Source organism: Elephas maximus, chromosome 1 (assembly GCF_024166365.1).
Source record: "Elephas maximus indicus isolate mEleMax1 chromosome 1, mEleMax1 primary haplotype, whole genome shotgun sequence".
Classification (NCBI taxonomy): Eukaryota; Metazoa; Chordata; class Mammalia; order Proboscidea; family Elephantidae; genus Elephas; species Elephas maximus.
In genome coordinates this window covers 11861311-11885222 of record NC_064819.1, presented here as the reverse complement: position 1 = coordinate 11885222, position 23912 = coordinate 11861311, and the positions used below count along the sequence as shown (strand labels likewise).

Genomic DNA, 23912 nt, shown 5'->3' with positions numbered 1-23912 from the left:
TACAAATCAGACAAGGGTCTAATCTCTAAAATCTACAAGAAAATCCAACACCTCTACAACAAAAAGACAATACAATTAAAAATGGGCAAAGGAAATGAACAAACACTTCCCCAAAGAAGACACGTCAAGCGGCCAACAGACACATGAGGAAATGCTCACGATCACTAGCCATTAGAGAAATAGAAATCAAAACCACAGTGAGATACATGTCATCTAGGCATCCAGAAAACAGGAAATAAATGCTGGAAAGGCTGTGTGTGGGGAGATTACAGATGGCAGTTTTAGTTACATGTGTTGCTATGGTATTTTGGAGACAGTAATGGCAAATTCCTCTTTATGAGTTTGAAAAGACCCCTAACAAAATGCAATTAATTATTTTCTCTTTCAATGCAAATAAATGGAGTCAGAAATACTGATTTTGTCCAACATTCTCAAGTAACATACATTAAGCTCTGTTGGTACTATTCTCAGATAAACTTCACGTATTTTAACAAATAGAACATTTAATGCTTACAGATCTCTTATAAGAAAAGAATTCCTCACTTCACAATTATCTTTCCTTTTAATTTAAAGTTGCTCTTAAAGAAGAGTGGGACCTGCCTAGTAAATCAGCCTCAGATGAGATATTGGAGTGATAAATGAATCTCATCACAATCATTTCTTTTCCAATGAGCATAATACAAAAGTAGTCAAAACTTTCCTGTTTTGAAGGAAACTACTTAATTGTGGATAAAATCCTGAGTCTGCTTTGCAAAAAAAAAAAAAAAAAGTGCGATTGGGTGATAATGGTGATGGTCTGAGATACAGAGTCAATTAAAAAAAAAACTATTTTTATATTGTACTTACAAACAATTAGAAAAAGAAATAAAAATAACATTTGAAATAGCATGAAACTACCAGATACAAAGAAATAAATCTTATAAAAGGTGTGCAAGACCTCTACAAAGAAAACTAGAAAATGTTATTGAAAGAAGATACACATGAATGGAAATACCAATTGAAAAATTCAATATCACTGAACATGTTAATTACGGTCAACTGATCTATAGATTCGATGCAATTGCATTTAATATTCAAAAATGTTTGTATGGAAATTGACAAGCTCTTTCTAAAAGTTATAAGGAAATAGAAAAGAATTAGAATAGCTATGATGGTCTTGAAAAAGAACACAACAAAACTGGAGAATCTACACTATCAGATAGCAATACTACAAACCCAGTGCCCTCAAGTCGATTCCAACTCATAGCGACCCGACAGGACAGAGGAGAACTGCCCCACTGAGTTTCCAAGGAGCGCCTGGTGGATTCGAACTGCCGACCTTTTGGTTAGCAGCCGTAGCACTTAACCACTACGCCACCAGGGTTTCCAAATCTACAAAGCTACAGTAATTAACACAATGTGATACTGGCTCAATAATAAACACACCAATGGAATAGAATATAAAGTCTAGAACACAAACACACATGCATATGTGTGTGTACGTGCACAAAGTAAAATTCACTAATTTGTGGCAAAAGTACCATTTCATTGTAGAGAAATGATACTTTTCTCATAAATAGTGCTTATCAAATAGATAGCCAAGTTGAATAAATGAACCTTGAATCCTACCTCACATTATACACAGAAATAAATTCCACTCCTGGACACCCTTTTAACTCAGTATTGAAGTCACTCCCAAGGTTTGCCCTTCAGCCAAAGATTAGACAGGTCTATAGGGCAAACAATAACACACATGAGGAATGTGCTTCGTAGTTCAATCATGTATATGAGACTAAATGGGTACACCAGCCCAAAAGCAAAGACGAGAAGGCAGGAAGGTACAGGAAAACTGGATGAATGGAAACAGGGAACCCAGAATAAAGAAGGGGAGAGTGTTGACACATCGTGGGATTGGCAACCAATGTCACAAAACAATTTGTGTATTGATTGTTTAATGAGATACTAAGTTGCCCTATGAACTTTCACCTAAAGCACAATAAAAGAGAAAGAAAGAAATTCTAACTAGAACTTAAATTTCAATGTGAAAGGTAAGACAATAAAGCTTCTTGAAGAGAATATAGAAAAATATCTTCATGATTTTGGTGTACACAAGTTTTTTAAATAAAAAAATTCAATAAACAATAAACATTTCTGTAGGTATTGACAATAAAAAAGATTGATTAAATTGGATTACATTAGCATTAAAGACTTCTGTTCATCAAAGACCACCTTTAAGAAAGTGAACGGCAAGCCACAGAGTGGCAGAAGATATTTTGCACTACGTATATCCAATAAAAGACTCAATCCAGCATATATTCAGGATTCCTCTAAATCAGTAAGAAAAGCTGGCAATCTAAAAACAATGGGCAAAAGACTTGAATACCCTGTAAAAGAAGATATTGAAAATAGCCAATAAACATGAAAAAAGCTGACCCAAATCATTAGACATCAGGGATATGAAATTCAATTTATATCCACAGTGAGGTATCACTACATTCATCCCAGAATTACTCAAATTGAAAAAAGAAACAATTTCAAACATTGACAAGTATGTGGAACAAATGGAACTCTCATACTCTATTAAAAAGTAAAATTGGTACAACCACTTTAGAAAAGTTGGTAGTGTTTACTAAAGCTGAACATACTATACCCTATGACACAAAAATTCCACCTCCAGATATATATTTAACATAAGTTTTATTTGTACTAAAAATACCTACATGATTGATCATATCAGCTTTACTTATAGTAGCCCTAAACTGAAAACCACCTAAACGTTCAACAACAATAAACTGCATACATAAATTGAGACGCAGTTATATAACAAAATACTACACAGCAGTAAAAATCATCCAATAAAACAGATAAATATATACATAATGTTGAGCAAAATAAGCAAGAAACAGGAGAGTAAATACTGTATGATTTCATTCATATGCTGTTCTAAAATCTGCAAGATCAATGTATGGTAATATAAGTCAGAATAGCGGTTGCCTTTGTGGGGGTTAATGGCTGGGAGGGAGCTGGGGGAAGCTTTTGGGGTTCTAAGTAACATTCTCTATATTGATCTAGGTATTGTTCACATGGGTGCATTAATTTGTAAAAACCAGCCTAGCTGAACCCTTAAGATTTATGCATTATTGGTTTGTATGTTATACCTCAATGAAAAGAAGTTTGCCAAAAAAAAAAAGAGAGACAGAGCAAAGGTATGCCAGCAAACTTGTGGTATTAATAGTAAAAAAAGGTGGAATTCAGGTGAAGAAAACATAATATGAAACAAGTGATAGTGATTAATGCTAAAGAATGTACCAAAACCCACCCACTGCCGTTATAGAACTAGATTAACAAAAAATTAAAGAGCTCTTAAAAACATGGAAGTGTATTCAACATCACTCGTGTAAAAGTTAAATTGTCACTACACTGAGGTATCCTTTTCACCTCTTAGACTAGCAAAAATTCATAAAATTGATAACCAATGTTTGCATGTTATTGCTGGAAGGGGAGAAAATTGTAGTAAACCCTGTTGAGAGCAATTTAGGTGTATCTATGAAAATTAGGCAGGCATATACTCTTTGACCTCAATTTTAAGAATTTATTTCACAGATATACCAGCGCACATTTAAAGTGAGATCTGTACCAAGTTTAGGCACTATAGTATTGTTTGTAATAGCAGAAGATTGGTAGCAAACTAAATATCCTTTAACACTGGACATAAACTATACTACATGATTTTTACATGAATATAATGGAATATCATACAACTGTAAAAAAGAATGAGGAGGTGCTTTCTGTAAGGAAATGGAAAGAGGTTTCACTTTGAAGTGAAACAAGCAAGGTATAGTAAAATGCATGTGATATACTACTCTGCATAAAGCAAAAAAGAATATATGCCTTTTTGGTTTGTTTGCAAATATAAATTGTCTGGAAGGATAAGCAAGAAACTAATAATAAAAAAAAGAACTAATAATAATGGTTATTTCCCAGGAAGATGGATACAATGTCTGGGAACAGTATGGTAGGGAGAGTTTTCTCTCCGTTTTGTTTTGATGTTTGAACCGTATAAATATATTGTTATTCAAATTCAGATTATGGATGAGAAATGGGTTATTTAAATTTGATAAAGGATACAGAATTATGACTGTGGAAAATTATAAACAAGGTGGTAATATTTTAATGAGATTAGTTTTGCATCATGTCATGCAAAGTGAATTGTAAGAGAGAAATGGAAAGAAATCCCTGCCAGAACACTTTCGTGATACCTTAGGTATGAGATAATAAATATCTGTCCTAGAATAATGTCAATGGGAGTGTACAAGAAAAGATAATGTATGAGACTTTTTTTTAAGCAGTAAAATAAGGATTAAAAGGATATGATTAAAACAAACATTTACACAGGGTACAACAGATTCCATTTAGCCTAGATTCCTGAAGAACATGGAAAAAAAAACACCACCTGAGGGGATGGGTAAATTGAAGAAATGTAATTCTAAATGAGTTTCTAAGAATCTAAATTCATTGTTTTATAAAAATATTAATAAATTTTTATAAACTTGCACAAGGTTAAAATAAAAATAAATAATTTAAAGAAAAAGAAATGATAAATTTTTGATCCTCTAGAAAATAGAGCTATAGGTCAGTGTCAAAGATATACCTGAATTGTACATGTAAAAAATTTTGAAATGGCAACAATTACATTAATTATATTAAACATGATATTAAATAAATACACATATATTTACAATAAAAAATAGAGATGGTAGCAAAAAAAATTCTACGAAGTTACTGTAAATTCATTATAGAAAAATCAGAAAAACCAGATAAATAAAAAAATTAAAAATTAGTAAACCACTCATGATCCTACCACTAAGATTTCTACTGTTAATGTTTTTTTTTTTTTTTTTAAATGTAGGCTTATTCAGAGAAATCTTAAAACTCACACATTTTATATATTTTAACAGGGTCACACTTTATCCTGATATTTTACTTCACACCATATTGTAGTATCATTTTTTTTTCTTTTTCAATGTATATATCTCCTCATTATTTTTCATGTTGGCATAATACTTCAGCACATAATGTCTGTTGCAAGGCTTTCAGCTTTGTTTCAGTTTTTCTATTTTAGAAATGATGCCATAATAACAGTATTTTCAGATTCTTTGCAATTATTTCCTTTCAATAAATTCTTAGAAGATATGCACATTTTAAAAACCTTTAATACGTGTTTCCAAACTTTGGTCCAAATGGACGGCATCCCTTACAGCTGTGCCTATAGTATATGTTTCCCCCTACATCAGTTCCAGCCATAAGAGAAGAGTTTCTGTAAATTTACCAATTTTCATTCTGATAATTACTGAGCATTATTTATGTATCTGAGAAATAATCTTCCTTTAAAACATCTTAAAAGTATTACACTCGTTCCTCTGATCTTAATTTTTTTGGGCCTAAAATATTTTTAAAGACGTTTATTTCTATTTGATTTTGGAATCAAATGTGCTTACGGTTAAATTTCAGAGACTGAACCATATCTGGAAACCCTGGTGGCGCAGTGGTTAAGAGCTACAACTGCTAAACAACAGGTTGGCAATTCGAATCCACCAGGCGCTCCTTGGAAACCCTATGGGGCAATTCTACCCTGACCTATAGGGTCGCTATGAGCCGGAATTGAATCTACGGCAATGGGTTTGGTTTTTTTAAACCATATCTAATTAGTAAGATTATGAATTTTACATTATAAGAATTATGAAAATAAAGCAATAGCTTTCTGCAGTGAACTACCAGAAACCTGAAAAATACCAAGTACGTTTACCTGCAGTAGGAGACTTGCATCGTTCAAGTTCCAGGGGAACTGGACTGTCATTAAGCTCAGTTAAACCTGAAAATAAGATATAAAAAAATGAGATCAGCTTTGCTAGTGCTTCCTAAGTAATTCTGATTTCTCAATTCCTACAAGGTTAAAAAGGTTTTTTTTTTTCCCCCAGTGAACTATTTTCCCATGCCCATGTTATGACACTTATTCTGAAAATTTAACAAGTGATACAAGAAAAATGAGCAATAACTGGTTGACATACAAAGAGTAATTGAACACGGCAGGGGGAAAGAGAAAATTTCTTATTATTTTCATATGAAACAGCTACTTTAAGAATATTCAATATTAAACAGGTGATCTAGTTTCATCTGAAAATAGACCTAGAGCAATAAAAATAGAAGGGTTTTAAAAAGGACCTTGTTAACAGTGGGATGCAGACCCCAAATTCTCATAAAAAGGCCAGACATAACGGTCTAACTAAGACCAGAAGAATCCCGGCAGTCATGGTCCCCAAACCTTCTGCTGGCCCAGGACAGGAACCATTCCCAAAGCCAACTCATCAGACATGGGTTGGACTGGACAATGGGTTGGAGAGAGATGCTGATGAGGAGTGAGCTACTTGCATCAGGTGGACATTTGAGACTATGTGGGCATCTCCTGCCTAGAGGGGAGATGCAAAACGGTCACAAAAGGAGAGGCTGGAAGGAGAGGGCGGGCTGACTCATTAGGGGGAGAGTAAGTGGGAGTATGGCACTAGTTTTTTTTTTTCTTTTTTTAAGTGGGAGTATATAGTAAGGTGTATATAAGTTTATATGTGAGAGACTGACTTGATTCGTAAACTTTCACTTAAAGCACAAAAATTATTTAAAAAAAAAAAAAAAGGACCTTGTTGGGTGTTGTCAAGTCGATTCCGACTCACAGTGACCCCATGTGACAGAGTAGAACTGCCCAATAGGGTTTTCTAGGCTGTAATCTGTATCAAAGAAGGGCTTTCTCACGTGGAGCTGCTGGGTGGGTTTGAACAGACAACGTTTCTGTTAGCAGCCAAGCGCTTAACTGTTCAGCCACCAGGGCTGCTAAAAAGGACCGAGTCAAAATCAAATCCTCTACCTTCAGAAGAAGTGTTTATCAGCTTTTAAAAGATCTTTAAGGAGAGAGATGCTACAAATTTTAAATTTATATTTATTTATAAAAATAGAGTATTGTACACAACATATTAAGTGATTCGTTCACTGGCATTAAATTCCTTCCTATAAAAAAAATAGTAAGCAGTATTTTTTCTCTTATTTCAGATATTTCTTATTTTCTATTCTGTCACTTCCCAGAAAAATATATGGACAGGCACGACAGATGAATAAACCTTTGTAATTCTTACTCTCTGCTAGTCTGTGTTCCTATACTGTTTGCAAAATGTCCTTCCTTATGGTGTTCCCATTCATGTTGGAGAGTCTCATATGCTTTTTCCTCTGTAATAAATATTCTGAGTTTCTACGAGATAACATAGCCCAACCTTTCCATTTTGTAGATGAGAAATCCTAAGTTCAGTGTGTTGGAACTACTTATTCAAGGTCACAGACCTAAGTCAGTGACAGAGTTTAAATAGAACCCAGAACTTACAGTACAGATTTTTTCATACCATATTATTCTGTATTAATATTTATTTCAACTGCTCAAATAGTTTTGAGTGCCAACAGCAAGACTTATTTTTCCATAATTTTTACTTCATTGAATTTTTTAAAGACATTTAACTTCATGCTTATCCAATCCTTAAATTTCTATTTATACTCATAATATTTATTGATATAATTATTTATCTGGAAGTAGATATCCATCGACCTGAACCATCTTGAACACGGTCTTAACTCTAAAAATACTAAGTGTACTAAGTGCACAGGAAAAAGGCCATGACTAAATAAGCAATAAATGTTGGTCTACAGAGGAGCTACGGAACTACCCCAGGCTCTCCTTGAGTCTTCTGATTTAAACAGACTTTGCTATCTGACAGCAAATTAGAAGCAGGAGGCTATAGAGGATGGAGACTATTAGAAGTAGAAACACTAAGAAAAGTAACTTGGAACAACAGACAAGGAGAAGCCAGAAGTATAAGAAGCAGAAAGAGGAACTATAATAACTAATGACTGACCTTGGACAATGTAATAGAGGAGGGGGTATTTTAAAGATATCAGAAAGACTTGACAGCATCACTATAAATCTAGCCAATTTAATTTACTGAATGTCTGATGTGCTGCTACGTGTTCTTCATAGTAATAATAATAATACCCACTGCTGTCAAGTCGAATCTGACTCATAGCAACCCTATAAGGCAGAGCAGAACTGCCCCACAGGGTTTCCAAGGAGTGCCTGGTGGATTTGAACTGCTGACCTTTTGGTTAGTAGCCCAACATTTAACCACTATGCCACCAGGGTTTCCAATAATAATAATAACTATACTTATTATTTTGTACATTATACTCTGCTAAATATATAAATTATCTCATCTTTCATACCTTCTCTTTCAGACCTAACAATATATAAAAAAAAAAAAAATAGATTAAATTTCTATTTCCCCATTGTGAGAAAAAAGGAATACAGAGGCTATTACATAAAAAGTCCAAGGTTACACAGTTAGGAGGTATGAGAGTTGGGATTTGGTTACTACATACAATATGTTTAACACTCAAAAAAAATATGAAGTGTATGTTAGAAAGAATGCCATCAAAAATTTTAAAATAAAAAGGTGGTTAAAGGGTAAAACTTCAGATATTTGAAAATTACCATTTTTTCTATCCCCTTGCTGTCTGTCTATTCAATCTGTTGTTTTCCCTAGTTTCTGCTGAATTCATCTGCTTTCCTGCTCAATGTGGGGCTAATAATAAAACTATTCCTATCTGTCAATTTACAAATGTGTTCAAACCATAAACTAAGTATTTTTATAGTTATCATCATTTAATCTATATAGAACATTCAAAGCAATCATCTAAAAACAAACATTTTTTCCTGTCTATGGAAGTAATATTTGTCCCCCAAAATTTGGAAGATACAGAAAATCGAGGGGGGTGGATAAAAACTATACAGAATTTCGTCATAGTTTGGCTTATTTTTTTCTTCCCAGGACGACTTTAATTCAATTAAGACAGTTCATATTCTGATTTTTCCACATAACACTATTTCATAAACAATTTTCCCATTTCATTAAAATTTCATCATATCACTGTAAGGATACACCTTCTTTTTACTTATACCAAACCAAAAACCAAATCTGCTGCCGACACGTTGATTCCAACTCATGGCTACCACGTATGTTACAGAGTGGAACTGTTCTGTAGGGTTTTCTTGGCTATAATCTTTACAGAAACAGAACACCAAGTCTTTTTTCTTTGGTGCCACTAGGTGAATTTGAGCTGCCAACTTTTTTGTTAGTAGATTAGTGCAAACCGTTAGCACCCCTCAGGGACCTCCTTTTACTTAACACTGCTCTTTTGTAAAACATTTAGGCTTTTCCTGTCTTTTACTAAGTGGTGCTGTAATAAATATTTATGTGCAAAAGTTTTTTTTTTTTTCTTTCCCTGTGAAAGAGTTCAATAGTCTTTTCACTATAGCATGACATCTCACATAGAGGGTCAGTCATTTCAACCCCAAATCTTCATAGAATACTGAAACACCTTATTTTTTACCCCCTTACTAATCATTTTAAAAACAAAACTGGGTAAACTCTCAATTAAGCTTTTTCTGCTAAAACACTGACGGAGGTCAGATAATTCAAGTTAAATCTACCATAAATGCATGCTATTTAATCTCAGTTTTAATTTAATTCCATGCTTTTTCTAACCAGAATATGAGTACTCTAGAGAAGACAGATATATATGCTATACATAATACTAGCAAATATATTTTAATAAAAGATTTGGGCAAATATTTAATGTCAAAATAAGCATAAAACGTTTGCTGATTTTTGTTGAATTATGAAATACATACATAAAAGTACAGAAATTTTAAGTATATAACTTGATAAATTTTTACAAAGTTAACACATACATGTAACCAGCACCTAGATCAAGACATACATGAATTTTTAAAATACATCAGACTTGAAATGTCTCACTCATGGCAGACAGCTTTTAGTTATGGACCTAGTCTTCCTGAAACTTACAGGATCACAATACTTGAGTGAAATTTTTAGAAAATATAGTACAACAGTATAAGCTGAATTCTGCTTATATATCTAAAAGACAGAGCCCTTGTAGTACGGTAGTTAAGGGCTTGTCTGCTAACCAGAAGGCTGGCAGTTTGAATCCACCAGTGGCTGCTTGGAAACTCAGCTCTAATCTGTCCTATAGAGTAGCTATGAGTCAGAACGGACCTCGATGGCAACAGGTTTTGGTTTGGTACCTAAAAGACATTTCTAACACTTTCCTTATGTATTCAGGTCTTCCAGACCATAACTCAAACTTGCCCGTTCCTTTCTTGCTTCAACAAATATTGTTTTGAATAATTACTATGTGCCAAGCTCTATATCAGGCATGAGATATTGAGTTTTAAAATATGGCCCCCAAATTCTTTGATGCTCCTTCCATTGAGGAGTGGGGCTATGCCTCCTGCTTTTTATACAGAGCACAGAGAAAATGATGCTCTGTGATTTCTGAAACCAGGTCATAAAAGATCATACAGCTTTTGCCTAGATAGCTTCAAGTGCTTGTTCTTGGGAGGTTCTCTCTCTGTACACTGTCTTCTGGAAACAAGCTGCCATGCTGTTAGAAGACCAAGACACATGTAGAAACCATGTGTAGGTGCTCCAGTCGACACGCTGAGTTCAGACTTCAAGTCATTCCAGTCCTGGGGCTGGATATGTATTTGAAGAAGCCTCCAGATGAATCCAGACCCCAGTCATTTAAGTCACTCCTCGCTTTGAGTCTTCCCATCTGAAGTTCCCAAAAAACCATCCTTACTGTGCCCTGATAACAGAATCCCTGAGTGTAATAAAATAATTATTGTTTGACATCACTGAGTTTGGGGTGATTTGTTACACAAAAATAGTCAGGGATGGATGACCTAGTAAGCAAGGTAAGCACAGACTTACTTGTGCCTGCTTACTAACCTGTAGTGAACCCATGTGAAATTGTTCAAAACAGATAAGTAAGTAAACATAAGTAAGCCTGTGCTTACCTTTCTTACTGGGTTATCTGCCCCGTCAGCAATTATAAATTTGAAAAAAAGGCTTTGATTCTTTAGGAAGGTGCTGTGGGGTTGGGAGAGAGACAGATACAAGCCATACCTACGAGCAGAGTCTTTGATGTGGTGAAAAAATGTGAAATTATTCACTACAGATGATCTGGTAAGCAAGGTAAGCACCGTGCTCACCTTGCCTATTGGATAATCCGCCCCAGCAATAGTACAGATATGGTGGTCAGTAAAATGGTAACAGTTCCTTCTCTAACGGCAGTAATTAATAAGAAATGTGAGCATAGTGTGTGTGTTACAAAATGGAGAGTAAAGGGTGTATTACTAATAACGACCTCTCTGATACTGTCTGAGGGAAAGGAATTGAATTACTTTTGCAGGTTAGCTTTTCTTCTCTGTATCCTTTGCTTATGCTGGCAAGACAGTTCCTTTATGTCCCCACTGAATTCTATTTTCCCCAGTCAGTTCTCCAAAAAGCATTTCTGCCCACTAAGTCCTTCAACTATTCTCTCTTTAATAAATTATTCAGCTTTTTTTCTAATACCACATTATCTTATATAATGTAGGCTTATAGGAAGTCTTGAAATCCAGTAGTTAAATCCTCCAACTTTGTTCTTTTCTAAGAATGTTTTAGTTATTCTAGATACTTTTGAATTTTCATACAAATTTTATAATCACCTTGTAAATTCCTATAAAATGATATCCTAGATTTTTATTGGGACTGTGATAAATCTATAGATAAATTTGGGTTGAGCTGACATATTAAAAATATTGAGTCTTCCAGTCCATAAACATGGTATTCCCTCCCATTTATATGATTTTAAAAAATTCTAAAATATTTTGTAGATTTCTGTATGGAGGTCTTATACATGGTCTTTTTCAAGTTTTCTATCTCCTTCTTGATCTTCTGCCTAGTTCTTGCACCCATTATTGAAAGTGGGGTATTGAAATTTCCAGCAATTATTGTTGAATTTTCTACTTCTCCCTTCCATCCGTGAATTCAGTGTTTTGAAGATTTAGTGTTAGGTATACATATGTTTATAATTGCTTTATTTTTTTCATGGATTCACCTTTGATTACACAAAATGTCAGTCTTTATCTCTCGTAACATTTTTTGTTTTAAAGATATATTTTATCTGTTATCAGTATAGCCACTCCAGCTTTCTCATGGTTGCTGCTTGCATGATGTATTTTTTGTATCCTTTTACTTTCAATATATTTGTATCTTTGAATCTAAAGTATATCTCCTTTAGAGAGCATACAGTTGGATCGTACATAAAAATTTTTAATTCGGTCTGAAAATTTCTGCCTTTTGATTAGATTGTTTAATCCATTCACATTTAATATTATTGATACACCTGCATTACATCTGCAATTTTACTTTTTGCTGTCCGTGTGTCTAATGTCTTTTTTGACCGTCCATTCCTTCTTTAGGGAGTCTTACTGCACAGCGGTTAAGGCACTCGGCTGCTAACCAAAAGGTCAGCTGCTCAAACCTACCAGCTGCTCTGCAGAACAAAGGCAGTCTGCTTCCACAAAAAGAAGTCTGTTTGCAGCCTTGGAAACCTATGGAGCAGTTCTACTCTGTCCTATATGGTTGCTGAGTTGGCACTGACTTGATGGCAGTGGGTTTGGTTTTTTAGGGGTATTCTTTTGTCATGTCTTTTGGGGGGGCAACAAGTGAATAGTTTCTAGTATAACATTTTAATCTGTTCAATGTTTTTCCACTATATTTTTGAGTTATTTTCCTAGCGGTTGTTCTGGGGCTTATCATATGTGTGTTAACTTGCCAAATTTGCCAAAATTTCAGCCATTACATATTCAACAAAAATTTTTTTCTGTTCCTTTATTTCTCTCCTTTCCTTCTGGTAGTCCCATTACCCATATATTGGTGCATTTAGTGGTTTCCCACCTTTCTGTGAGGCTCTGTTAATTTTTCATCATTTTTTTCTGTTTTTCAGAACACAGAGTCTCTTATCAATCTATCTTCATGTTCTCTGACTCTTATTTCTAATCGTTCAAATCTACTGTTTAGCCCCTCTAGCAAATTTTTCTTTCCGCCTACTGTACTCTTCAATTCCAGAATTTCTCTTTGGTGTTCTTCTAATTTTAAAGAATTTCCCTTTATTGATATTCTTTATTTGATGTGACTGTCATAATTGCTTCCTTTACTTAAGCATGGTGTTTTGCAGTTCTTTAAACATATTTATAATGGATGCTCTAAAGTCTTTGTTAATTCCAACATCTGGGTCCTCTCACTGGCAGTTTCTGTTGCCTCACTTTTCTCCTGTGAAGGGGGTCCCATTTTTCTGTTTCTTTGCATGTCTTGTAAAATTTTGTTAATGCCTGGGATATTTTAGGTAATGTATGGTACCAATTGTGACTGATTCTTCTCCCCTCTCTCCTGGGCTTCTTTTTGTTGCTGTTGTTTGCATGTTTATTTGTTTAGTGGATAGGCTAGACTTACAATAGTGAAGTGTATTTCCCCCCCCAGTTTGAAGCTTTTGATGTTGCTCCTCAATGGTGTAGTCATCCTGGGATGGCAGTGGTTTTAGCAGGGTTCTCTTTGCCTGTCTCTTTCCCTATCACTGTATTAAGGTGTTTACCTCTGTTGGCATCATGCCTAGCTGTTAAAAAAAAAAAAAAATTTAGGCTCTACTAATTGATAGGTGATTGCTCTATTGTTTTAAATAATGCCCTGGGCATAAATTGCTCCATAGTCTGATCCAATTAAATTCAAGCACGTACAGTTTTTGAGGTTAGTCTTTGAGGTTTATTCTGACCCCAGGAAGGCTATACTTAGCTGTCTCTTTCCCTGGTCCTCTCTGGTGAATTAGCTGGCCTATGGTTTAGTTTGTTGTCCTTAATTAAGAGGAGAAACCCTGGTGGTGTAGCGGTTAAGAGCTATGGCTGCTAATCAAAAGGTCAGCAGTTCAAATCCACCAGGTGCTCCTTGGAAACCCTATGGGGCAGTTCTACTCTGTCCTACAGGGTTGCTGATTCTTTTTTTTTTTTTTTACCAGCCTCCTCTTAATTACTTACCACCAAAATATCCACTGTTTTTGAGAGTACCCTTAGGCTTCAAGTTCTCCACACTCTATTTCAAATAGTTTCTTTGGAGAGAGCTTCAGAGCTCTCTGTTGTTATGGGCTTCCTTTTCTGCTCAGCAAAATCTATGAGTCACAAATCTGTCCATTGGATAGGAGTGGTTACCTCTCCCAGAATGGAAAATCTCTCCTACAAGCAAGCTGGGGCAAGGGTGATCAGGGACCTGATATTCCTGGCTTGGCTTATCTGGAGTAGAGCTTCCATCTTATGAATGGATGTGGGTGGAAGAAGGAAGCCTCTGACCTCTCAGCCACACTCACCAAAAATTTATTTCACCTCTTCAACTTGGAGTTGGATGGGATTAGAAATGCTGGTGACCTCCCCCTCCCAGTGAGATACTGTATCTCTTGACATGCAGCTGAGGGGAGAGGTAGTCCTATTATCTTGCCTGCACTTGCCTGAAATGCTACTTTTGTCAAGTTGACCTGGGGGAAAGTAGAGGGATTGAGTGAGTTGTAGTTCAAGTACCACACTCACTGTTCTCACCAAGTGTCAGAAGATTTTCTTAAATAAACCTTTCTTCTATTTGCTGTAGGTCCTTAAGACAATTTAAATGGTTATTTTAAAAGTAGTTTTCACTGGAGAATGTGTCCAAGTGGCTCCTCATGCTGCTATCTGAAAGCCGATTCTATATATGGTATTTTTTTAAGAGTTCATTTCTCAATTCTTTGCTGCTAGTATATAGAAATTTAGCTGATATTTGTATACTAACCTTTTATTCATCAAACTTATTCACTTGTTTTTGTAGAGTCCTTTGGGTTTTCTACCTATGTCATCATATCACTGGCAACTAAATGCAGTTTTGATATTTTCTTTCTAATCTTTAAAAAAAAAATCTTTAGTTATATTATTTCTTAATCTTGCTTCCTGAACTCGCTAGGTCATCAAGAATAATGCCAAATAAAACTAATGAGAGTGGACAACATTCCCTTGTTATTGATATTATAGGCAAAGCACTCAATATTTCACAAAGAAGTATGATGTGAACTATAGGTTTTTCCATAAGACAGTCTTCATTTGAGGAAATATTCTTCTATTCCGGGTTTGCTAAAAGTGTTTATTATAAGTAAATGTCAAATTCTGTCAAATGTTTTTCTGTATGTATTGAGATGATTATATAATTTCCTCCTTTACTCTGTTAATCAGGTAACTTACATTGATTGTTTTTCCCATATTAAACTTGCATTTCTGGGATAAACTCATCTTGAGTATAATTTTTTTCTTATATATGTCTGTCTTCTATTTGCCAATATTTTATTTATACAATATTTATAATTTTTGCATCTGTCCTCATGAATGAGACCGAACTATACTTTTCCTTTATTATATTGTCTTTGTCAAGCTCTCAAACTGAACAAATTAATCTGGTCTCAGATAATCAGAGATTTACTCTCTGGAAGTATTTGTATACAATTGGTGCTATATCATCCTTAAATGTTTGATAGAATTTACTAGTGAAGTCATGTGGGGCCTGCTGTGTGTATTCACTTTTTAATTCAATATTTTAAACAGTCTGGAGGTTATTTATATTTCCAAGTTCTTTTAGTGTCAGTTTTGGTAAACTGCATATTTCAAGGTCCCTGGGGGGTGCAAACACCTAACGTAACCTAAAGGTTGGTGGTTCAAGCCCACCCAGTAGGACCATGGAAGAAAAGTCTGGTGATTTGCTTCCATTAAGATTACAGCCCCAAACAAAAACAACCAACCAAAAAAAACCATGGAGCAGTTCTACTCTGTAACATATGGGGTTTTCATGAGTAGGAATCGACTCAATGGCAACAGGTTTATATTTATATTTAAAGAAATCTGTTAATTTAATCTAAATAACCAACTTATAAGCATATAACTTTTCATTATGTTCCTGTGTTATTCTTTTAATGTCTGTAAAATCCATAGTGATGCCCTCTTTTTCATTTCCGATGCTAGTTATTTGTGCTTTCTTTTTTTCTTGATTACTTTTGCAAGGATTTTATTAATCTTTTCAAAGATCCATCTTGCAGCTTTGAAAATTTATTGTTTGCTTTATGTGTCACTGATTTCTGTTATTCCTCCCATCTGTTTGAGTTTCATTGCTCTTCTTTTTTTTGTGTCTTAAGGAGTAAGTTTAGATTACTGATTTGAGATTTTTCTTCTTTCTTGCAATAGAAGCAATTAATGTTCTAAATTTTCCTGTAAGCATAGCTTCAGCAGCATCGCACGAATTTTGGTATGTTGTGTTTATATTTTCACTCAGTTCTAAATATTTTTAAGTTTTCCATGTGTTTTTCTGAACTATGAGTTATTTACAAATGTGTTGCAAATTTCAAATATTTGGGAATTTCTAGATATATTTCTCTTATTGATTTATAATTTAATTTTTTTTGTGGTCAGAGAACATACTGTTTCATATCAATTCTTTGTAATTCATTACAACTTGTTTTATGACTGAGGCTATCTTAGTGAATGTTCGGTGTCTACTTGAAAAATATGCGTATTTTCAGTATGGTATGTATATATATTCTTGATTAACTAACCATTTTAAAATTATGAAATGTCCTTCTCTGTCTTCTTGCATTGATATCTACTTCATCTCATATTAATATAACTGTATCTGCTTTATTAGGGTTAGCATTTTTATGGATAGTCTTATTTCTTTCCTTTACTTCAATACATTTGTGTTTTTAGAATTCAAGTGCATCTCTTATAAATAGCATACATTTAGGTTTTTTTTTTTTTTACCCTGTCTCGCAATCTCCATCTTTTAATTGGAAAGTTTACTTCATTTATATTTAATATAATCATTGATGTGGTTACATTTATTTCTACAATTATTCTATTTGTTTTCAATCTGTCCTCTCTGCCCTCCCCCTACTGTTCTTGTTTCTGTCTTTTGAGATAATAAAATATACTTTAGTATCCAGTGTATCTTCTCTTTGGTTTCTTAACTGTACCTCTCTGTTTTATCTTTTTGGTGGTTGTTCTAGAGATTACAGTATGCATCTATAACTCATTACAGTTTATCTTTAGTTAATACTGTATCACTTCTCTATTTGAAATAAGTTTACAATAGTATAAAGCTGTTTAACTCCCTCCTATCTTTTGTGTTTTTGACGTCATAGTTAGCGTCTACATATGCTATATATCCCACATTGCTATTTTTAAATTTAAAGAGTCAATTAACTTTTTAAAATTAGAAAAAAAAAAATTATTTTCTTGGGAACTCTGGTGGTATAGTGGTTAAGTGCTACAGCTGTTAACCAAAAGGTTGGTAGTTCAAATTCAACAGGAGCTCCTTGGAAACTCTATGGGGTAGTTGTACTCTGTCCTATCGGATCACTATGAGTTGGAATCAACTTGACAGCAATAGGTTTTGGTTTTTATCATTTCCAGTGTTCTTTATTATTTCTGTATGTCTAAATTTCCATCTGGTCTTATTTCCTTTCAACTTGAAAAAGCTTCCTTTAGCATTTGTTGTAGTGCTGGTCTACTGGTGACAGATGCATTTGCTTCATTTTTGAAAGATATTTTGCTAGCTATAGAATTCTAGATGGACAATTATTTTCCCTCAGCACTTAAAAGATATCATTCCATTGTCTACTGACTTCAATTATTTTTGATGGGAAATCACTCATTATTCATAGTATTGTCCCTGTGAGTGTATTTCCCCACTGCCTTTAAAATTTTCTCTTTGATATTGATTTCAGAAGTTTTATATATATATATATATATATATATATATATACATATATATATACATATATATATATATATATATGTATATATATATATATATGGTTTGTTTTTTCTTTCCTCTGTCAGGCAGGTCAAGTGAAGTGCTAATCATTCAGATTCTACAAAGTACTGAGTTAAGCAAGGATGCACTCCAGTTTTAACTAAACTGAGTTTCTCTCTGGTTTCAAATAGGACCAAAAAAGTCTTTCTTTGCCCCTCAATCCAACTGTCAAAATTACATATCCTCTTTGCCAAGGAACTAATTCTTGATCTCAGTATTTTGTGCTGGGAGGGGGTTGGGATGCATCTTCAGACAGTTTTAATTCACCTTTGGATTATGCTCTATAATAAAACCCCAAAATGCAAGCACTTTGAAACTCCATAAATTTTCTGTTTTGCACGTCCACTTGCACTGTCACTGTCTCAGCAAAATTCTGGGAGTGGTGAGGGTTACATGGCAGAGAATTGCCAAGTTAACCCTCTCATAGACCATGGTGTATATATGCCTATGTTACATTTTCCACCCCTGGAGGTTTATTGGCAGGCATTTGAGCCACGTTAGTACATTCTGGTGTCATGGTGGATACTGGCACAACTGCCTAAAAAACAAGGAAGTTGGTCTGTACCACACGTGAGTGTTGAGAGACATTTGCATAAGAGGCATGCTTCCTGGAGGAGTGATGTGTGAAACTTTTGTGTCTTTTGGCATCTGTCTAGCAAGATAAGGCTTGCAAGTATATTTACTATTTCCTTTGTGTTGTTGGGAAGGTATGGTTACTATCATTTGGAAATATTCAAGTAAACAAGTTATTCTGGGGGTGAAAATAGTTTGTGATGCACTTCCTGGGCCATGAGACCAATATGTCTTGCATGTGTGGTGTGCTTCATGGAACACGGTAGCGATATGTCCCACTCTAATTCAAACTGATGACAGTTATGTGCAGCAAGTGCAATGTTTATTTAGTACTTCATGTGTATTTTTGGAAAATTGAGTAAGATATCTTATGACTCAAGTGTAACCAGGAAGTGTGATGTGCCATGGGACTGATATGTCCCCGTGTGTGACATGCTTCATGGAACATGGGATGGATATGTCTCACTGGCAAGTGGCACCTCATTTTTTCAAATAAGAAAAAACTACCAATAAACAATGGTTCAGCATCCATTCCATTAGTGAAAAAACATGACATCACCAAAAAATTAAAAAAAAATTTTATCCTAGAAACTGTTAATAATTATATTTTTCCTGATAATACCCTTAGCACTGTATGGTAAGACTTCTGTGAGATTATGTGGATAAAGCTATGTCTGATACATGAATAAAATAAAGCAAACTGACTATTAAACTTATAAAGTTTATACAGTGATTTATCATAAAATAGATAATAAATTCTGGATGAAAACAGATACAGAAATTTTGTGGTAAGGAAACAATTGAATATCAGAACATATTACCCCCTCAGCTGAAGTGACTTATACCAGCTTTTATAACAAACTTTATAAGAATATAACTGTAATATTTAATATTATTATTTTGAATAGCAACTTATGAATGTTTTAAAATGTTATAGAATATCAGCACTCCTTAGATTACTTAATACATAATATCTCCATATATATAAATGGTCAGTCATATACTTTCTTTAGTTTTTTTTTAACCAAATTATGATTTATCACATAGACTGGTCTGCTCTGAATATTTTCCAATTTGATTATTTCACCTTTAAAGTGTGTTGCCTGAATAGTATACATTTGTTCAGTTCATATTAGAATCAATAGGACTATAACCTCCATATTCTAGATGCCATATTTACATTACTATTGCCCTACATCAGGGTTTTTAAAACTCAGTACTATTGACATTTTGTCCAGATAATTTTTCTGTTTTGGGCGTACACTGTAGGATGTTTAGCAGCATCCCTGACTTCTATCCACTAGATGCCAGTTGAACTTCCTTCCCCTCCAAGTTATGTCAACCCTTTCCCCTCCAAGTCCCTTTCCCATTCATCTTCCCCCCGTTCCATTTCCCCTCCACCACTGTAAGTAATTTCCTGCCATTACATACCATCGATATACTAAAGACTCAAACTACAGCCCTAGAGTGCTCATCTAATATTCAGATTTGTTTATCTGTCCACTTGACATCTCTACTTGAATATATGACAGACATACCAAAATTTAACACGTCTAAAACTAAACTATCTCTCACCACTCCTCCAAAACCCAAGCTTCTTGATCTTTATAAACAGTATCAGTGGTTTTGACTATGAGAATAAGCTTTGACTAAGGGAATAATCTTTGATTTCATTCTCTGATCTCCCACACTGAGTTAAGGGGTAACTCTGAAGTGCTAATGATTTTGAATCCATCCACTTCCCTCCAACAGCATTGTTATCACTCTAGTCAAGACCATCTTCATTTCTTGCCTCAAGTTCAATACTGGCCTTCTAACTGGTATACTGGCTTACTTCCTTTTTTAGAAGGACAGTATTTTCTTTTTCTTATCAGGACAATATTTTCTTCACACAGCAATGTGGATGATATTTTAAGAACCTAAATCAAAGCATAACATTCCCCTGCTTAAAAAGACAAACCGAATTTCTTATAATTCCTTCAGAAATTTGTATGATCTTGCTGCTTATCTATACAACTAAATCTTAGTTTTCATTTCCTAGTATTTTAAATAAATACTCCCTTATAATTGGTACATTTCTTTTTATTGCTGAGTAATATACCAATGTGGGAATACCAGAATTTGTTTACTCATTCACCTGTTGATAGACATTTGGATTGTTTCCAATTTTGACTATTACAAATAGAGCAGCTGGGATGTCTTTGTGTGCACATACGCTTTCGTTTGTCTATGAGAAATAACTCGGAGTGAAAGGGCTGGATCATATGGGAAGTGCATGCTTGAGTCCAAGAACCTGACAAATGATTATATCATTGTACATTCCCACCAGCAGTGCAGGAGAATTCTGTTTCTTCCACATTCTTGCCAACACTTAGTAGGGTCAATCTTTTTATTTTTAGCCATTCTGATAGGTGTGTATGGGTAGCTCACTGTAGGTTTAATTTGTATTTCCTTAATAACAAATATTATCTTTTTATTTATTTGTCATCTATATATATTCTTTTGTTCTATTGATCTATTCAAATTCTTTGGCCAGTTTTTCTCGGGTTGTTTGCTTTCTTCTTATTGAGTTTGGAGAATTTTTTATGTATTCTAGATACAAGTCCTTTATCAGATATAAGCTCTAGAAATATTTTCTGCTAATCTGTGCTTTAACTTTTCATTCTCATAACACTGTCTTCTGGAAAATCAGAAGTTTTTACTTTTGAAGAAGTCCACTTAACCATTTTTTTTTTTTTTCAATGAAGCATGTTTTTGGTGTCTTATCTAAGAAATCCTTTTCTAACCCAAGGTAACAAAGAGTTTCTCTTGTTTTCTTCTAGATGTATGGTTTTAGGTTTTAAATTTAGGCTCATGATCTAATTGTGAGTTAATTGTTTTGTTTGTATCTGGTGCAAAGTATGGATCAAAGCTTTTTTTTTAATTTTTATACAAGGATGTCTAATTACTCAAGCACTAGTTTTTACGGGTTTAGTTGTAGAAAAATTCTTTTTCTACTGAATTGCCTTTTCACTTTCGTCAAAAATCAGTTGTCCATATATGTGTGAGGTCACTTCTGGAGTCTCTCTTCAGTTCCATTGATCTATTTGTCTATGTTTGGACCAACACAAAACTGTTTTGGTAACTACAGCTTTCTAATAAGCCTTGAAATCAGATTGTGTTCGTCCTCAAGTATTGTTGTTCTTTTTTCAAAGCTGTTTTGGCTACTCTATATCTTCCGTAATTCTATATGAACTTCAGAATCATTTTGTCAATTTCTACAAAAAAAGGCTGCTGGGATTTTTGTTGGGATTGCATTGAAACTACAGATCAATTTGGAGATAATTAACATCTTAATGACATTATGTTTCCTGACTCATTAACATGGCACAACTATTCATTTACTTAGATCTTCCTTATTTTTCTGAGTGATGTTTTCTCATTTTTAATGAGCAGATCTTTCACAACTTTTTTCTCTTTTATGGCTAGGTGCATCATATTTTTTATTCTATTGTAAATGATATTTTTTAATTTCAACTTTGTATTTTTTGTTGCTGTTATATAGAAATACAATAAATACATTGATTTTTGTATATTGTCCTTCTGTCATGTACTTTGCTGAATTCACTCATTAGTTGTACTATCCTTTTTCTGGATTCCATCAGATTTTCTTCATGATTATGATGTCTATGAAAAAAGACTATTTTACTTCTTCCTTTCCAACTTGTTATTGTCGTTGTGTGCCATCAAGTCAATTTCGATTCATAGCGACCCTATAAGACAGGGTAGAACTGCGCCATAGAGTTTCCAAGGCTGTAACCTTTATGGAAGCAGACTGCCACATCTTTCTCTGGTGGAGCAGCTGACGGATTTGAACTGTCAACCTTTCAGTTAGCAGTTGAGCACTTAACCACTGTGGCACCAGGCCTCCAACCTAGATGGCTTTTATTTGATTTTCCTCCCTGATTACATTGGCTATAATCTCCATTACAGTTTCAATAGAAGCAGGTGTAAATCACTTTTTTTTTTTCCCCCCAGTCTGGCTATTGGGAATAAGCACTATTCCCTTTGAGTGTTGGGAATTGTTCCCTTTAACGTTTTCAGTTGGTTACCTGTCCCGGAGTAGCTTTGTCATACGTATGTGCTGATCAGTACTCTGCTTTAGGAGTAGATCTTTGAGCTTCTCTCCTTGTACAGCTCTCTTCTCCACTAACCTGTCCTAAGAACTCTAGCTGCACTGGTATCCCTGATTTCTCAGCAACATCTCCTCAACTTGGAGTTTCTGCCTGAGTTTATCTTCACTTTGATATAGTCTAGAAACTCTAAGGCAGTAAACAGGTGCAACTGTAGGGTTCATTTCTTTTGTTCCCATTTGTCAAGGGTCATTGTTTTGCATTACCTGATGTGCCATATCTTAAAAACCGTGTTTCATTTATTTTGCCTGATTTTTTTTTCAGGCAGGAGGTTAAATCTGATCCTATTTACTCTTAGTCAGAAATGGGAGTCCAAAGCTTCAGCTGGTTCTGTCTTATCTTATCAAGCTTCACTTAAATATTTTCTCCTCAGATAGGCCCTTCCTTGACAATACTATCAAAGACAGGTACAAAAATAGGTACACCATCGCCACTTCATCTTGTTTTTCTCTACCACAACATTGTTACCTTTTTTAAATTATAATACATATGTGTGGATTTGTTCAGCTATATATCATCTCTTATAAATTAAGGAGAGAAACTATAATTGTTTCACTCACCTGTGTATACCTAAAACCCACTGCTGTTGAGTCAATTTCAACTCATAGGGGAAACCCTGTACTGGGTTACTACCCTATAGGGCAGAGCAGAACTGCCCCATTGGGTTTCCAAGGAGCAGCTGGTGGATTCGAACTGCCCACCTTTTGGTTAGTAACCAATGCTTAACCACTATGCCACCAGGGCTGTGTATGCCTAGTGTCCACAAAAATAAATAATTTTTGAATGAAGTAATTTTCTTTTTATTGTTTATTAAAAATTTTGCTATTTCTTCCCCTTTGAGGCTTTCCTTCTATGTCTTATTCCTTACTTTTCTTACTTCTCCTTGATTCTTGACTTTCTCCAGTCATTTTATTATATATTTATTTATTTGCCTCTCTTTGTTAGTCCTCCCATATTCTTACCCTTCTCTTTCTTTCATTTCTTCTTATTTTTCTGATCTGTCTTTACAGGGTCTGCTATCATTCCCCACACTCTATTCATGGTGACCCCATATGTATAGAGTAGAGCCCTGTTCTATAGGGTTTTCAAGCTTGGACCTTTCAGAAGCAAATCACCAGGCCTTACTTCTGAGGTGCCTCTGGGTGACTTTGAACCACCAACCTTTCAGCACTTAACCATTTGTGCCATTCAGTGGCTCTTCAACGGGTTAAAATGACCATTAAATAATATAATGGACAAACTGAGCCAAACTGCCTAGCACAGTCCCAGGATAGAGCGCTCAAAGAAAGTGAGTTCAGTTTCCCCAAATAGGAGCAATGCGGAA

At 34.6% G+C, this 23912-nt stretch overlaps 1 protein-coding gene across 4 annotated transcripts in view; it reads right to left on the bottom strand.

Moving 5' to 3' along the window:
- Positions 1-23912, bottom strand: part of STXBP5L (syntaxin binding protein 5L) — a 379510-nt gene that overhangs the window by 59828 nt on the left and 295770 nt on the right. For all 4 annotated transcript variants that reach the window (XM_049877576.1, XM_049877583.1, XM_049877594.1 and 1 more), the window contains one exon: positions 5786-5851. In XM_049877576.1, coding sequence (XP_049733533.1) covers positions 5786-5851 — 66 coding nt within the window. The remainder of the gene's footprint in view (positions 1-5785; positions 5852-23912) is intronic.